Source organism: Malaclemys terrapin, chromosome 7 (genome assembly GCF_027887155.1).
Source record: "Malaclemys terrapin pileata isolate rMalTer1 chromosome 7, rMalTer1.hap1, whole genome shotgun sequence".
Classification (NCBI taxonomy): Eukaryota; Metazoa; Chordata; order Testudines; family Emydidae; genus Malaclemys; species Malaclemys terrapin.
In genome coordinates, this window is record NC_071511.1 from 22,597,862 (window position 1) to 22,615,626 (window position 17,765).

The 17,765-nt window shown below is 43.0% G+C and overlaps 1 protein-coding gene across 5 annotated transcripts in view; it reads left to right on the forward strand.

Moving 5' to 3' along the window:
• Positions 1 to 17,765, forward strand: part of ABTB1 (ankyrin repeat and BTB domain containing 1) — a 43,833-nt gene that overhangs the window by 5,428 nt on the left and 20,640 nt on the right. The window contains exons 2-8 of one of the 5 annotated variants that reach the window (XM_054033859.1): positions 1,314 to 1,408; positions 3,176 to 3,231; positions 3,732 to 3,852; positions 7,078 to 7,247; positions 9,885 to 10,044; positions 11,177 to 11,222; positions 12,337 to 12,453. In XM_054033859.1, coding sequence (XP_053889834.1) covers positions 1,346 to 1,408; positions 3,176 to 3,231; positions 3,732 to 3,852; positions 7,078 to 7,247; positions 9,885 to 10,044; positions 11,177 to 11,222; positions 12,337 to 12,453 — 733 coding nt within the window. In that variant the 5' untranslated portion in view covers positions 1,314 to 1,345. Of the gene's footprint in view, positions 1 to 1,313; positions 1,409 to 2,490; positions 3,053 to 3,175; positions 3,232 to 3,731; positions 3,853 to 7,077; positions 7,248 to 9,884; positions 10,045 to 11,176; positions 11,223 to 12,336; positions 12,454 to 17,765 lie in introns of those variants that run through there. The other 4 variants (XM_054033860.1, XM_054033863.1, XM_054033861.1 and 1 more) reach the window with 4 other exon arrangements.

Below are 17,765 nucleotides of genomic sequence, written 5' to 3' on the forward strand. Positions count from 1 at the left end.
GTCCACATTTTGTTATGGATTGTAACAGCACTGATTATGAGTTGAGTCCATAATTTTGTTTCATGTCTTTCAGTTCTACTTTATTGTTTATCTATGAGAGTACCCAGGATGTCGTAGGTCATTTCCAAATGCTCCAGAAGGGTGACCTCTGCTCTGAGGAGCACACAATCTAAGGACAAACAGGCAAATAGACAGAGGTTAGGGAAACAAGAATAGACCGTTCGTATGCAAGTTAGCACACCTTACTGTGAGCAGCGCAGCAGAAGTGGATCTTTGAGAGACTTAATTGTGGACAGTGGTGGGGCCTTCCAGATGAGCTCTTGGAAATTGTACCAGGTTCAGGGACTGCATGAAGGAAGGCATGGAGGCAGTTGTGGGAGAAGTGGACCAGGCTGGGAATGCTGGCAGAGTGGAGCAGATGAGGAGGTAATGTGAAGCTTTACAGTAGTGGCTAAGTAAGGAAGGGCAGAGTTATGTAGAGCTTTGAAGGTGGTTAGAGGAATCAACTTTTTGGTGCAGTAGCAGATGGAAGGAATCAAAGAGAGGAGTGATGGGCAAGGAAAATGACTTGAATGTTTTGTATGGACTGAAGGGGGCCGATGTGTGCTCAGAAGGCCAGAGAGGAGTATGTTGCAGTAGTCGGGGCAGGCTATAATGGGACACTGAATAGGAGGTGTGTCTGTGGGAATGGAAAGAAAAGGACCGCTCTTGGAGATGTCGAGGAGCAAGAAGTGGTGGGATTTGGCTATGGCCTGGATGTGTGGGGCAAGGGAGAGAGGAGTCCATTATAACCCCTAGTGACCGGGAGGATGGTATTGTTGTCAACTGTGGTAGAGAATTCTGGAAGTGGGCAGGAAGAAAATAAATTCTGTTTTGGCTATGTTATGTTTTAAGATTTTGTGTGTGTGTGTTCAGTTATAAGTAATTGCTCAGCAACAACTGTTGCAGAAGAACTTGGAGGTGGTTTTTTAAATCATCTGGCTTGGTCAGTGATTTGTCACCTTAGGCTCAGAAGGTTGTGGATTTGAGTCCACTATCAGAACTTCAAGTCAGAGCCAGCACTGACACCACAATGCCGTATCATTGAAACAGACTGCATGGGTACAGCTGCTGTCCCTCAAGTGGGGTGTTAAACTGAGATCCTTTCTAACCATCTCTAGTGGTTGCCCAGTTGGAAGTTAAAGAATCCAGGGAACCTTTTGATAGTTATTACTGTACAAACCCAAAGCTACATCTTCTAGAGGGGAAAATGTGACATAACAAGTGTCTAGAAGAAGTTATAACTTACGAGCTTTTTCTTTCTTCTCTTTCAGATATCTTCTTGAACAGAGAGATGTGGAAATAAATGTTCGGGATAAATGGGACAGTACCCCTTTGTGAGTGTTACAGACTAGAGCTCCAGTGTGAGGTATTTGGGTGGGGGGGAAGGTGGGAGATTACATATATGAAATCTCTAGGAATCCTGCCTGGTTGGATGCTCTGCTGAATATTTTATTCTCCCCTTTGTGCATTTTGTGCAGCCAGGTGCTTCCTTGTCTAGCCACTGAGGCAGTGGATATAATAATCTGAATGGGACATGCTATGGAAGTGTCAGAAGAATCCCAAGGCAGACAATGGATCACTGCCTCCGCCTCTGGAGTGGGGCGTAGTGACTGATTTAGAGGTGTACAGGAACTCTGCACATCAGTGTGGGACAGGGAGTGAAGAATACCATGTTCACTATTGAAGTCTGGTGGGAGCGCTGTGCACATAATATGCTGATTCCAAAGTGCCTTGAGACATCTGCAGTGTATTCTGAAGACTAAATATCTTCCAGAAAGTTTGTACAAAAGTTAACCAGTAAAGATGAAGGAGGTGGTGGTGTTTGAGTGCCCAAAGTGTGTGAGACACATGATCTCAGTTGGTCCCCAGGCACACTCGTAATAAACATGAGTCCCTGAAAGTTTACAGTCCAAATAGGCAACATATAGACAAAGGAAGGGAGATGGGATGCAATAAGAATGAAGGCGAGTTGAGGCTAAGCATGTGTCTTGTTCCATGACAGTTTAGAACTATTTTTGGATGTTTTTGTGAAGGCAGGATGAAGGTTTACAGGCCTCCTGGCAGAAGTGTGCTTGCAGAGGGACTCCAGGGAAAAGAGCAGAGGCATGGTAGACAGGGCATGGAAGATGATGTGGAGATCAGCGTGAAATAGTGGGAGTGCATAGTCTAGTGATTATTGGGGAATTAGGAGTCAAGACTTACGAGTTTAATTTCCAGCTCTGTTACGGACTTGCTGTGTGACCTTGGATAAGTCATTTCCTGTCTCCCTGCTTTCCTGATGGAAAAGTCCTCTAGAATTCAATGGGGACCAAACCACCAGTAGGATTCTAAAATGACTGTAAGATCTGTAGAACTGAATAGAGACTGAGATCTCTTCAGTAGCTTTTTGGATAGTTCAAAACACCTATATAAAGCTTCTCATGTATTTCAGTCTATAGGACTTTTCTATAAGGGCCAGTTTTATCTGTCTGTAAAAGAGGGATAATACCTACTACATTGAGGGGTTATAGTCTTAATTGATATTTATAGTGCAATTTGAGATCTTCAACTGAAAGGTGCAAGAGAAGCATAAAATACTTGGGTTGTGAAAAGATGCCAAAAGGAAAATAAATCCATCCTAAAAGGGAATTGGGGACATTGGTTTACTGTACATCTGACATATGGGGTTGAGCCTACAGCATTCTAAGTATGCAATAATGAATGTGCCTGCTGAAGAAGCAGGAGTGTGTTTGGGGCAGTGGGGCATGGAATTGCTGGGTGCACGTGAAATAAACAAATGAATCAAGTTTGGCAGCCTAGAGGCATTACGAGGGGCTGAGTCAGGGTTTGGACCCTGAGGTCTCCTGGCAGTCCAAGAGGACCTGAGTGTGCTGAGAACAGAACCTGTCCAGCCTTTTGTATGGAGGGGGCACCTGGGGTCATTCCTGAGCAATCTCCTTACGCTCCAAGAGAGGACCAATGTTTAACCCCAGAAGGAGCCATAAGCACCCCACCACTGATGGAAGGACAGGTTAGTGCAGTGTGGGGCCTGTTGGGGAAAATAGGGGCCTCTTGAGGCATTGTGATACACTCTCAAAGCAACAAAGGTTTCACTTGTTGTAATTCTGACTTTCTTTCTCTTGTTAATTAACAGATACTACGCTTGTCTCTGTGGACACGAGGAGCTTGTATCCTATCTTCTAGCCAGTGGTAAGAGAGGGTGTTGAGATCATGCTGTTCTCTTCAAGTATCTGTCCCATTGCTAGCTTTCCGTTTATCATTTGCTGCTGATGTGTGTAGAAGCCTGTATCACTTTAACTGTTGCCTGCAGAGCCACATCATAATATAATCAAACCTCTGATTAAAAAACCTTGACTGTTGTGGGACTCCATAGTCAGGCTGAACTTACTAATGTCCCCTTTACAGACCACTTACCTCTTGGGCTTCCTACAGGGAAGGTTTTGTGTGTGTGTGTGTGTGGGGGGTGGGGGATGTTTTCCCGGTGGCAGTAAGTTCACCACATGAAGCTGGTGAGTTAGAGGCTCTAGTGAGGGCTGCCTACAGTTACAGCAGACTTTTGCAGGAGTGTAATGTTGTTATCGTGTCAGAACTGCACCTTAGTCAATGAATCACCTGGGTGAGCTTTTTCCTTCTCTTCCTTTGTGGCTTTCTACTCTTTCTTTTTTTTGTTTTGTTTTGTTTTGTTGAAGTTTTGCTCCAGACACGGTATGTAAAGGCAGAAGCTATCTGAAGCCTGCATCCCAAACAAGGGGGAAAAAGTTCATAGGGAAGGGTTGCAGACCAAGCTGGATGAGCAAGCATCTTGAACAGGTGACTTAAGAGAAAGCAGAATGCCTACAAGGAATGGAAGATGGGAGGGATCAGCAAGGAAAGCTTCCTCTTAGAGGTCAGAAAGTGTAGGGATAAAACGAGACCTGCCAAAAGCCAAGCAGGGTTTGACCTTGCAAAGGGAATTAAAACCAATAAGAAAACAAGGAAAGAAGAAGTGGGACCACTAAATATTGAGGATGGGGTGGAGATTAAAGATTATCTACGTATGGCCCAACACCTAAACAAATAGTTTGCTTCAATTTTTAATGAGACTAATGAAGAGCTTAAGGGTAGTGGCAGGGTGGCTAATGGCAAAAAGGATATGAAGGTAGAAATTACCACATCCGAGGTGGAAGTCCAACTCAAACAACTTAATGGGACTAAATCAGGGGGCCCAGATAAACTCCATCCAAGAATATTAAAGGAACTGGCACATCAAGTTACAAGCCCAATAGCAAGGATTTTTAATGAATCTGTAAACTCGGGGGTTGTACCCTATAACTGGAGAATTACTAATATATTCCCTATTTTGAAGAAAGGGGGGGAAAAAAGTGATCCAGGAAACTACAGGCCTGTTAGTTTGACCTCAGTTGTATGCAAGATCTTAGAATCAATTTTGAAGAGAAAGTAGTTAAGGACATAGAGGTGAATGGTAACTGGGATAAAATACAACGTGGTTTTGCAAAAGGTAGATTGTGCCAGATCCACCTGATCTCCTTCTTTTAGAAGATAACTGATTTTTTTAGACAAAGGAAATGCAGTAGATTTAATCTACTTGGATTTCAGCAAGACATACGTGGGAAATTATCATTTAAATTGGAGAAGGTGGCGATTAATATGAGAATTAAAAGGTGGATAAGGAACTGGTTAAAGGGGATACTACAATGGGTCATACTGAAAGGTGAACTGTCAGGCTGGAGGGAGGTTACTAGTGGAGTTCCTCAGGGATTCGTCTTGGGACCAATCTTATTTAACATTTTTATTAATGATGTTGGCACAAAAAGTGAGCGTGTGCTAATACAATTTGCAGATGATACAAAGTTGGGATGTATTGTCAATACGGAGAAGGACTAGGATATCATACAAGAAGATCTGGATGACCATGTAAACTGGAGTGATAGAAATGGGGTGAAATTTAATAGTGCAAAGTGCAAGGTCATGCATTTAGGGATTAACAACAAGAATTTTTGCTATAAACTGTGGACTGATCAGTTGGAAATGTCAGAGGAGGAGAAAGACCTGGGTGTATTGGTTGATCACAGGATGACTATGAGCCATCAATCTGATGTAGCCATGAAAAAGGCTAATGCAGTCCTAGGATTCATCAGGCGAGGTATTTCCAGTAGAGACAGGGAAGTGTTAGTACCATTATACAAGGCACTGGTGAGACCTCATCTGGAATACTGTGTGCAATCCTTGTCTCCCCTATTTAAGAAGGATTAATTTAAACTGGAACTGGTGCAGAGAAGGACGATCAGAGGAATGGAAAACCTACTTTATGAGAGGAGACTCAGAGAGCTTGGCTTGTTTAACCTAATGAAAAGAAGGCTGAGGGGAGATATGATTGCTCTTTATAAACACCTCAGAGGGATAAATGCCAGGGAGGGAGAGGAGTTATTTAAGTTAAGCACCAATCTGGACACAAGAACAAATGGCTGTAAACTGTCCATCAACAAGTTTAGGCTCGAAATTAAATGAAGGTTTCTAACCATCAGAGAAGTGAAGTTCTGGAACAGCCTGCCAAGGGGAGCAGTGGGGGTAAAAAACCTAACTGGCTTTAAGACTGAGCTTGATAAGTTTATGGAGGGGGTGGTATGATGGGACTGCCTATGATGGCATGTGGCCCATCGGCGACTGCCAGTAGCAAAAGTCCCCAACTGCTGGAGATGGGACACTAGATGGGGAGGGCTCTGAGTTACTACAGAGAATTCTTTCCCAGGTATCTGCCTGGTGGGTCTTGCCCATATGCTCAGAGTCTAACTGATTGCCATATTTGGGTTTGGGAAGGAATTTCCCCCTGGGTCAGATTGGCAGAGACCCTGGGTTTGTTTTTTTTGCCTTCCTCTGCATCATGGGGCCCGGGTCACTTGCAGGTTTAAACTAGTGTAAATGGTGAATTCTCTGTAACTTGAAGTCTTTAAGCCATGATTTGAGGATTTCAGCCAGAGGTAAGGGGTCTATTTCAGGAATGGGTGAAGTTCTGTGGCCTGCAATGTGCAGGAAGTGAGAATAAATGATCACGATGGTCCCTTCTGACCTTAAAGTCTGCAAGTCTGAGGGCTTGTCTACACTACCACGCGGGGTCGATCTAAGATACTCAACTTCAGCTATGTGAATAACGTAGTGGAAATCGACATACTTAGATCTACTTACTGTGGTGTCTTCACTGTGGTAAGTCGACAGCTGATGTTCTCCCATTGACTCTGCTTGCGCTCCTTGTTCTGGTGGAGTACCGGAGTCGACGGGAGAGCACTCAGCAGTCGATTTATCACGTCTATACTAGACGTGATAAATCGACCTCCGCTGGATCAGTCGCTGCCCGCCGGATCAGCAGGCAGCATAGACAAGCCCAAAGTCTAAATGCAAAAGCTTTTCTTAAAAACAAACCAAAACACCCTTCAAACTTCCTGCTTTCTGTGCCAAAATGAGTGACTGTCCATTCAGTACTAAGGCACCCGTCACATCCCTCATTCTGGCAGACAAACCAGGGCACTTGCAGTTCAAGATCTCAGGGAGATGATTTGTCATTAATGCTGTATTTAAACACTTAATGCACTTAAACAGCTTATTAATTTCTCTTGAAATCTAATAAATTTCCTTCTAATTCTCTTTTTTAATAAAACTTTTGTGGTTCACCTTTAAAAAGGGTCCCTTGCTTTCTGTGTAAAACAGAAAATTGGTCTTTAAGTATCCTGTGGCTAATAGCACCATTCACACAGTGAGTTTCTTCCTCCTTGAATGATGGAGTTATGCCAGGGCTGAGGCCCAGATCCTGCTGTCACAGAAGATACATGAAACATCTCCTGGCTCATTCATGAAGGTGCGGTAGTGGTGGGAGGTGAAACTTGGAGTATGGATGGATGGGGAGCCTAATTTTGGCAATTGAATTCCAGTTCTGTATGGGATGATGATTCTCATAAATCATATAGTCAGCCATAGGACAATTCCCTCTATTTAGCGAGGGAGCCATCTTTTAGAGGTGTATGTGCTGTGTCTGTCTTGCAGTGTTACACCTGTTGCCATTTTGCAGGTGCAAAATGTGAAGCAAACACTTTTGATGGGGAGCGTTGTTTGTATGGGGCTTTGAGTGATGCCATCCGACGTGTGTTGAAGGAATACAAGCAGATCACAGCGAAGTGCATGAAGAGAGATTATTACGATGTCTTCTTGCAACGGTAAGGTGATGGGACAGTATTCAGCACGTTTCAGAATCCCAGCCTGTATGTCAGCTAGGCCACTTGAATCTGCTATTCTGGCTTAAACCATTTGCAGGTTGATCAGAGCCCTGCCTCATTCTATACACACTTTTACATATCTTGTCAAATTAGGCAGAGCTTAAAACATACCCTACGGATCATTTACCACATACATCTGGGTGTTGAAAGAAACCTCCATCAGCTTACATACACACACAGAGGCAGGGCCAGTGGAATGTTGAGAGAGCATAGTAAAAGCATGACATATGCAACGTACATTTTTGAACCCTTGACTGCCAAATCAAAACACGTTTTCATCAGGTTGCCAAGAAACGCATATGTGAATTGGAACGATGTGGCAGACAAATTTAAGTTTCGCCCCTAACCTGCTGCGGTAATAAGGCCAATATTTTCACTAGTGAGCAGTGATTAGAAGTGCCTTATTTTGGGGGTGCCCAACTTGTGGCCTCTTAAAGAAGCCTGATTTTCAGAAAGAAGATGCTAAGCACTTCCTGAAAATCTGGCTCCTTTAAGATGTCTCCAGTTGGGCTGCCAAAATCAGGAGTCCTTTTTGAAAATCTTGGCCTAAATTTTCAAACAAACAAACAAACAAAAAATTTTAGCTTGTTTTAGAATGGCAAATGTGTGGGATTTTCCCCACTCTCTTTTGTATTAAAAAATGATAGAATTGTCTTTGCTCAGTCTTCCAAAAAATATAGCTCTTGGGCTGAGAAGAAACATGGGGAAAACTTCAGCTTCAAAGATAAATGAAGGTTCTAAGCACCTGAAAAAGGCCAATTAGAATGGAAATGCTTAAGGCTTGTCTGTACACACACTTAGTTCATGACAAGCTGGGGTGTAAATTTTCCCCACTGTAGCATGCTGTGCGCTAAGGCTGTATCCGTGGTAGAGCTAGGGTTGGGGTTCCCAGCTCCTATAGACATACCTATGCTAGCGCTCATCAAGCTCTAGTGTGCTAAAAATAATAGCATAGCTGGAGTAGCATGGGGAGCAGTTTCACAGGCTAGCTGTGCTGAGTACGTACCCCTGGGGTTCAGAAGGGTGAGTACTCAGAGTACCACTGCTCACCACTGTCTGTGCTACTGCAGCTATACTTCTATATTTAGTGTGCTAGCTCACATGAGAGCTAGCACAAGTATGTCTCTGCACACCGGCACTCACCCCCCCAGCTCATAGTGTAGATGTAGCCTAAGTGTCTGTGTGGACCCTGCTGCTACACACTAAAAGTTCCCAAGTGCACCTTGTACTCCCATTTCGCTAAATACAAAAAACGTAGGGAATGCATTATAATGAGATGTGGCATACGGGCTTTGTTAGCACGAATTTGGGATTCTCACATTAGTGGGGAAATGGGCAATCCACAAGTGAGCCACGCATCCCCAACCAGCTGATAAGACCTTCATACTGCACTGTTATGTGTTCGCTGTATGCCATTTACTTTACAGAACATAAAAAGAATGTACAATAATCTTAAAATCTTTTAATAGTCTCTATATATTATGTTACTTTAGTTACAATGAATCCAATTACAAGGGGCTCAACGGAGCCATAAGTATGTCTAAAACTGATCTAAAATAGATTTTAATAGACTTTTAAAAAAAATCATGATTTTAAAGTCGGTACCTTCAAATACTGGAAGCAAATGAGTCCCATTGGGAGCTGGGAATTTCCCCCTTAGTTTCCATTTTTAACCCTGCAGGGAAACCAGAAAAAATAGCTTGATTGTTTTTGCAAAAAATTACTCTCCCCAGGTAAGTACAATTTTGAAAAGTTGATTTAAATATCTCAGATGTTGCATTGTTGAGCTAATTCACCAGAACCAGGGTGAAACCGGCTACGTTCCACATTCGTTTTTCAAATGGAGCTAAAGTTAAAATTGTAACAAATGGCAATAATGCTGAAAAGTAAATTCATTCATCTTTCATTTGTACTTAGGTGAGATATCAGTAGGAAGGACAGTACAATGGTTGGTGTCCTGTGTGGACTTGGCAAGCCTCTTTGCCTCTCTGTGGGTACGTCTATACTTACCTCCGGGTCCGGTGGTAAGCAATCGATCTTCTGGGATGGATTTATCGCGTCTTGTCTAGACGCGATAAATCGATCCCGGATCGATCCCAGAAGTGCTCGCCGTCGACGCCGGTACTCATGCTCCGCGAGAAGAGTACGTGGAGTCGACGGGGGAGCCTGCCTGCCGCGTGTGGACCCGCGGTAAGTTCGAACTAAGATACTTCGACCAGCTACGTTATTCACGTAGCTGAAGTTGCGTGTCTTAGTTCGAAGTGGGGGATTAGTGTGGACCAGCCCTTTGTCTCAGTTCCCCATCTGTAATGGGGATAATGCCTTCCTTGTGGGGATGTTGTATGGATAATGCATTACAGATTGTGAGACACTCAGATTTTATGATAATGAGGGCTATATAAGTACTGAAGAAAAACTGCAACACTCTTAATCTTAACAGTGTCTCCTTAAGGAGCAAGATGTTCACAAATTGCCTGTTTCCCCAGTGTGTGAAAGCTTCCCTCTCCTCCTTCACTTTTCTCCTTCCTCATTCGGTGCAGCCGATTTTATCTTCCCCTCTTTCTTTTTCCCTTCCAGGCTTCTGGAACAGGGTTACCAAAGCGACATTGTCTTCATCGTCCATGGGAAATCCTTCTGTGCCCACCGCTGCATCCTTAGTGCCCGCAGCGTGTACTTTGCAGAAATGTTTGAGACCAAGTGGAAAGGGAAGAACATGATAGCATTAAAGCACCCATTGGTGAGGAGAACCACGCTTCAGGTTTTTTCCCCCCACATCTTAGATATTTTTTCTCTGAGGAAAGTGAGGTTGAAAAGGAAGTTTCAGGGGTAATTTCCATAGTTGACTCCTTCCATAACACAGAACAGTTCCAGAACTCAGAGGGAGATGGAACACTTTGTGCACTAAAATGGCTTCTTACTCCGATACACTGAAAGCTGTAGGCTGTATGCTGTCAGATTCCTCTCATTTCACCTCTGGCATTGGTTCAAATTCAGCTCAGGTCAGTAATAAAAGAGCTGTTACGGTCTGCCAGCTGTTTGGTGACCCTTATGTGAAATGAGTTGAGCCTTTGTCTAATTCCCAGTAGACAGGTGGTCCACACCACAGAAATCACCACTGTAATTGGCACTAATTGGCTCCCACTTGTTGCCTCAGCAGAAAAGCTAAGGATTAAATAGGCCATAAGTGGATTTTGCTTGTCCATTACCAACGCTCTCCAGCATATGTTTTTGTGGTTTGGCTGTCTGTCGTAAACCTCAGATTTTGTCCTGTTGCAAACATCCTTCCTGTTTCTCAGGACAACCTTAGTTTTCATCACCTTCCAGCCATGTTGCTCTTTAGGCTGTAACTTGAGTTCCTCTTTAACTGGGGAGGTTGGAAGTGGTGGGGACTAATGGATGACTTGTTGTGATAGTGCTTCTACTGTAGTTGCCTTATTAGATGTGAGCCGCAATGTCTCTGTTACCTGCCAACTCTGCAGGCACAGATTCTGTGCCTTTCCCTGCAAGAAACCTCATTCTCTGATGTGTAACATGAGGTGGGGGTAGGTAAAGCAAAAAGTTAATATATTTACAGATCTATGTAAGCTGGATAGAGAGGGAATTCTAGTTATGTGAGGGAGCAGAGGAATGGTGTGTGTAATCAAAATGCTATTATTGCACTAGTTGGAGTTTCCACAAAGGAGGCATCCTCACTTACCTCCCTTGCATTCTAGAGTCCTTTTCTTGAACATAATCCCCTGACCTTTACCTTAGTGTGTAATGTACTATCACTTTAGTTAGGTCATATATATACATCTGTATTGACGTTTCAAGCTCCTTGGATAAATGTGTGTGCTTTATATAGGTGACCTTTTCATGTCTTATTTTAGATCAACCCAGCGGCCTTTGGCTCCCTCCTGCAGTATCTTTACACAGGTATGTTGCTGCTGCTTGACATGTGCATGCATGTTGGAATGCAGTAGTCAGCGCCTCTTTGCCATGGCACTGTTTGGGTGGCAAAGGCTTCTAGACAAGCTTGTTTGGGTGGGTAATCATGGCTTAGACACAATCTCTGGCAGATATAAGGAGTATGAGCAATTCCATGTTGTTGTGGAAAGCTGGTGTAAATGCATATTTGTACCTCCTACCAGTTGTGGTTCTGCCAGTAACTGGGGAGTCAATAAAAATCAACTTTGGTTGAGTGGACAGATGTGGGAAATGTACCTTCTCTAGGATAATAAAAATACGTGTGCCATCTAAGCGGATGATCTTCCCTTTGTACACTGGCTTGTGAGCATTTTGTAACTGGCAGTCCTGACTGCTGAATGGTTTGACTACAACTTGTTACTGTTGTTCCAGCAGAAGTTGTTGTTCTTAAACCTTCAGCCAGTATTAACCAAGTATTTTGTATTCTAGGGAATGCAAGTGCAATATTCCCTCAGACCACAGGGTGGTGCCCTAAATTAAACTTCCAATATGTACTGTAAGGGAAATGTTACTAAGGCATCTGAGTTTCTTCACCAGAAAACAATAACTGCTTATCTCTTTAGGGTTAGCTTTCCTCAGTGCGCACTTTAAAATGCTTTTTAGTAAATTTGGTGCTTCTGAAAGATTGAGACCAAAGTCCTTTCTCACGCCAAAACATGATGGCAGCAGCAATGCAAGCTTCCACCGCCCTGCCCCTCATCTCTGTTCTTCCAGAGAAAATGAAATTTTGTCTCCGAGATCCATTCAGTTTTTGGCCTCTTTGCTGAGACTGTCAAGTGTGGGTCCAGCTGCAGTGTGGACAACTGAGGAATTGAGCTGATATTCACCAAATTTGGTTCAGCCACTCAGCAGTCAACAGATAGTAATTTGCACTGCTGTAATGACACTTGAGCTAGATTCATACCAGTGATCCAGAAGTGAGACTGCATAGCCCATTAGCACTCCGTCAGGCAATCCAGTCCCTTGTCTATAGATTAGCCATTTTTATGCCTAAGTAAGTAAATGGTGACTGGTGCGAGGTCAAGGAACTGGCTGATAGAATCTTGGTGTTTCTCTTTGGCAGGTCGTCTAGACATTGATGTAGAATATGTGAATGATTGCAAGAGACTAGCCAAACAGTGTCGGCTTCAGGATCTCATCGAGGATTTGGAGATCAAGTGTAAAAAGGTCTATGAATTTGGTGAGCTCCCCTTTAATGGCTGCGTCTCTTCATTATGTTTGTTTTTCCTTTTGGAGTGGGAAGGGAGATCATGACAATGGACGTTCCACCAATGGGGCACCTGCGGCACTCATAAACTAAGGGGGGGGGGGGGGAAACCCCGAGTAGTTCTATGCACAGCTGTTAGCAGAATAGGTCTTTCACTTCCTTGTGGGGCAACTTCTGTAGTGCTCCGTGTCTGAACAGTGAACAAGTGTACATCATAGTAGTGGGGACCCTGGCAGCAAGGGTTTATTGAGTAGTCCAGCAACCACAACAGAGCACTGAGGAGCATGTTTCAAAGTCCCTATAATCAGAGAGCTAGTGGGTTACAGTGGTGGCTCATGCTTTCTCTGCATGTTAGAAACGCCTGAATCATTTCAAAAGGGGGAACTATGCAAAAATGAGGAGGTTAGTTAAACAGAAGTTAAAAAGTACAGTGACTAAAGTGAAATCCCTGCAAGCTGCATGGGTGCTTTTTAAAGACACCATAATAGAGGCTCAACTTCAATGTATACCCCAAATTAAGAAACACAGTAAAAGAACTAAAAAAGAACCACTGTGGCTTAATAACCATGTGAAAGAAGCAGTGAGAGGTAAAGACTTCCTTTAAAAAGTGGAAGTCAAATCCTAGTGAGGCAAATAGAAAGGAGCATAAACGCTGCCAAATTAAGTGCAAGAATGTAATAAGAAAAGTCAAAGAGGAGTTTGCCAAAGCTAGCCAAAAACTCTAAAGGTAATAAAATGTTTTTTAAGTATATCAGAAGCAGGAAGCCTGCTAAACAACCAGTGGGGCCCCTGGATGATCAAGATACAAAAAAAGGAGCGCTTAAAGACGATAAAGTCATTGCGGAGAAACTAAATGGATTCTTTGCTTCAGTCTTCACGGCTGAAGATGTTAGGGAGATTCCCAAACCTGAGCCGGCTTTTGTAGGTGACAAATCTGAGGAACTGTCACAGATTGAAGTGTCACTAGAGGAGGTTTTGGAATTAATTGATAAACTTAACAGTAACGAGTCACTGGGACCAGATGACATTCACCCAAGAGTTCTGAAAGAACTCAAATGTGAAGTTGTGGAACTATTAACTAAGGTTTGTAACCTGTCCTTTAAATCGGCTTCTGTACCCAATGACTGGAAGTTAGCTAATATAACGCCAATATTTAAAAAGTGCTCTAGAGGTTATCCTGGCAATTACAGACCGGTAAGTCTAACGTCGGTACCGGGCAAATTAGTCGAAACAATAGTTAAGAATAAAATTGTCAGACACATAGAAAAACATAAACTGTTGAGCAATAGTCAACATGGTTTCTGTAAAGGGAAATCGTGTCTTACTAATCTATTAGAGTTCTTTGAAGGGGTCAACAAACATGTGGACAAGGGGGATCCAGAGGACATAGTGTACTTAGATTTCCAGAAAGCCTTTGACAAGGTCCCTCACCAAAGGCTCTTACGTAAATTAAGTTGTCATGGGATAAAAGGGAAGGTCCTTTCATGGATTGAGAACTGGTTAAAAGGCCGGGAACAGAGGGTAGGAATTAATGGTAAATTCTCAGAATGGAGAGGGGTAACTAGTGGTGTTCCCCAAGGGTCAGTGCTCGGACCAATCCTATTCAACTTACTTATGAATGATCTGGAAAAAGGGGTAAACAGTGAGGTGGCAAAGTTTGCAGATGATACTAAACTGCTCAAGATAGTTAAGACCAAAGCAGACTGTGATGAACTTCAAAAAGATCTCACAAAACTAAGTGATTGGGCAACAAAATGGCAAATGAAATGTAATGTGGATAAATGTAAAGTAATGGAAAAAATAACCCCAACTATACATACAATATGATGGGGGCTAATTTAGCTACAAGTCAGGAAAAAGATCTTAGAGTCATCGTGGATAGTTCTCTGAAGATGTCTGCGTAGTGTGCAGAGGCGGTCAAAAAAGCAAACAGGATGTTAGGGATCATTAAAAAGGGGATAGAGAATAAGACTGAGAATATATTACTGCCTTTATATAAATCGATGGTACGCCCTCATCTCGAATACTGCATACAGATGTGGTCTCCTCATCTAAAAAAAGATATACTGGCACTAGAAAAGGTTCAGAAAAGGGCAACTAAAATGATTAGGGGTTTGGAATGGTTCCCATATGAGGAGAGATTAAAGAGGCTAGGATTCTTCAGCTTGGAAAAGAGGAGACTAAGAGGGGATATGATGAGGTATATAAAATCATGAGTGATATAGTTATATATAGTTATAGTTTCTAATCCCACCCTGGTGTAAGCTTCCTATATGGCACTGGGCAAATCACTTTAACTTCTGTGTTCCCCTCTGTAGAATGGGGATGATGATTTTATTTCACAAGAGTATTGTGGGGCTTAATCAGTGTTTGCAAAGCACTGATATAAGTGATAGGGGTTATGTGTTTGTGGCAGAGCAGGACTGTGGTGAATTGGCAGCGTTGTAGTTAGTAACATTAAATGTGTGCCTGTCAAATCAGACATGTTCTAGGTGAACCAGGGGAACTAGTGTTGAATCCCCAGGAGAGAATTAATATGAAAGAATCATAGAAGTTAAGGGATGGGAAAGCCCTGTTGGGTCACCTGGTGTCCTTTACTTGCCAAAACATTATTGTTCCCTATTGTATATTTAGAAGTTTCTGCTCAGAATATTTTCTAGAAAATAGGCACCTGGTTCAGGTAAAACAAATAAATAATAAATTTATGGAGATCTCCTATCTCCTAGAACTGGAAGGGGGACTCATCGAGTCCAGCCCCCTGCCTTCACTAGCAGGACCAAGTACTGATTTTGCACCATATCCCTAAGTGGCCCCCTCAAGGATTGAACTCTCAACCCTGGGTTTACCAGGCCAATGCTCAAACCACTGAGCTATCACCGCACCCCACCCCACCATCTGGGTGTCTGGCCTAATTACACTGGTCAGGGTCCAGTGTCACCATCCATGGTACAAAAATATATCCAACATGTTTAATGTAAGCAAAAATGCACACTGTAGCCAGTGCAGTTCCAGGGCGTAATTGCACGGCAGACACTTCTCTCTAGTCTCATTATCTAAGTCTAGTCCATATTTCTAAAGCACCTTGTATCTTGATGCTGTGGAGGAGTATTAAAAAGACAACAACAGCAGCAGGAACTGGTCTGATGTCTTCCATTATATCTGAGGCCAGCCGGCAGACAGGCATCTGCTATGCTGAGCGTAATTACTTCCATATTTTCCCTTCCTGCATGCTCTGGATATCGCCACAAAAACCTGTTACACTATTTGGAAGAATTCAGACAGGATTTGTCCAGATTAAGTCATAATCCTTGCTATGGAACTGGAGGCATTTAAAAAAAAAAAAAAAAAAAAAAAAAAAAAAAGTTCAGGAGCATTTTCTGTATGTTGCAAAGCATAAGAATTCAGGTCTGGATTTGTGAACACCTATTTTCAGACCTCAGGTCCCTGATCTAAAGGGCCAGTGGCGGTGGTTATGCACAGCATTGTACAAGTGCATGTGTAATGCAGATGTCCATGTATTGTATGATCTTGGAAAGTTTTCTTTTAACCCAGCTAAACCAGTGGTGTATTAGTAAAGACTACAAAGAAGTATTAAGCTAGTCGAGAACAAAGACCGATTATGAAGCAGTCAGTGATGTACTGTGCAGCTGTACCAGAAGGGAGTTTAATGACTAAACAGTATATTCCCTCCAGGCAGTGCAGGACTATTCCCTACAGTGTACTTGCCAGTGCTTTGGCCTACCTTTTTGTTAGACTTGAGTGTCTTCTCTTGAGACCATTCTACAACTCTCCTCCCAAATACTCAATTTATATTTGTTTGCTTCATTTCATACCTATTACAATTCCTTAGCTTGCCTTAAATGGTTATTGTCCCTCCTTGGTGCTTATACTTGGCAAACGTTTGCAGGAGGTTAGCATGCTTTCCTGTTCTTCTTTAGCTGAGCTACACATGGATTTGCTTCATTTAATCTTCCTTCCTAGCTAGATAAGTCGCTCCAGCTCCTTTTATTATTTGTCTTGCTGTCTTCTGTATTCCCTGCATTTCTTGCATTTCACAAACATCAGATGATGGCCCCTCCTGCCTGCGGCTGCCAACAATCTATTTTTTGTCTCTTTCATCTTGTCTCTTTCATCCTTTTAGAAGCAAAAAAAATTGTAGCAGTGGAATGTTGTGCCCGTGCATTTGAAATATGCAGTGTCTGAATTGGTTTATACGGACAACACTATCATCCAAAACCCACTGTTTCTGGTGTGAGCCTCATCAGAGATTCTTTCAAGTTCTATGGAAGTGCCTAGTTATGTTGGAGAACCTAGGGTGTGGATACTTACCATTGTGTCTGCCATATTTCTTGGTGATAACCCTGAGTAGGCACATCTGATGTGGTATGAGCCTTGTGTGTGTGAGGGAAGGATTTCTTGGTCAATTCTGTCTTCCTCTCAAGTATTTATAGTGTGCCCTTCACCATGGTGTCTGAGTTCTTCAGTTACAGGGGAGCTTCAGATAGTTTCTCTGTTTGACCCTTTTAATCTCACTTGCTGTTTCCAGATGTCTCTTGGGTGGGATTGGTAGGTTGACGCCCACAAAATATGTTTTTAGAGCAATTACATACACAACCTCTGCTTTAAACTAGCACAAAGCTCTTGCCAGCCTTATTTACAGTAGGGTAAAAAGAGTGAACATGCTCTAACAAACTTTTTTATTCTAGTCTAGACAAGACCTCTGTGTCCATCAAAGGTTGATGGGTGGAAAGTGCTTTGAGAGCCTCTGATGAAAGGCACCCATAGAAGAGATCGTTATTATCACACAGTCCCCGTAACCTGTCTTCACAGAGGAGTAGAAATCTAGTCTAAGTGTATGTCTTCAGTTGCAGAGTTAACGTGGGTGATTGGTGGGTGATCGGTGGCCAGGTCTGAGCACCTGAGTTAGCCTGGGCTGGGCGTAAGCAGCCACGCTGTGTAGCCGTTCCAGAATTACAGTGTCCTCACTGGTGCTACACTTACCCATGTGTGGTATTAGGACTTCTGGGGGCCTATCCCGTGGTTCTTTGTGCTGCAATAAGATGAGCCACTCTGATTCTCTGCCAGTGAATTTTGGAAGATCTTGTCTGTCCTTCTAGGCACATTTGGCAGGTAAATTGTGGGAAGGCATTGGAGGAGTGTTGGCACTCTAATGATTTTAGCCTGCATTGTCACTGCAAAGTGGGTGGGTTATCAGTCTGAGTGAAAGTGCCTCTCGAATTTTAGCCAGCAAGCCCCAGACAAGCCAGCAAGCCCAGTCTGTAAGC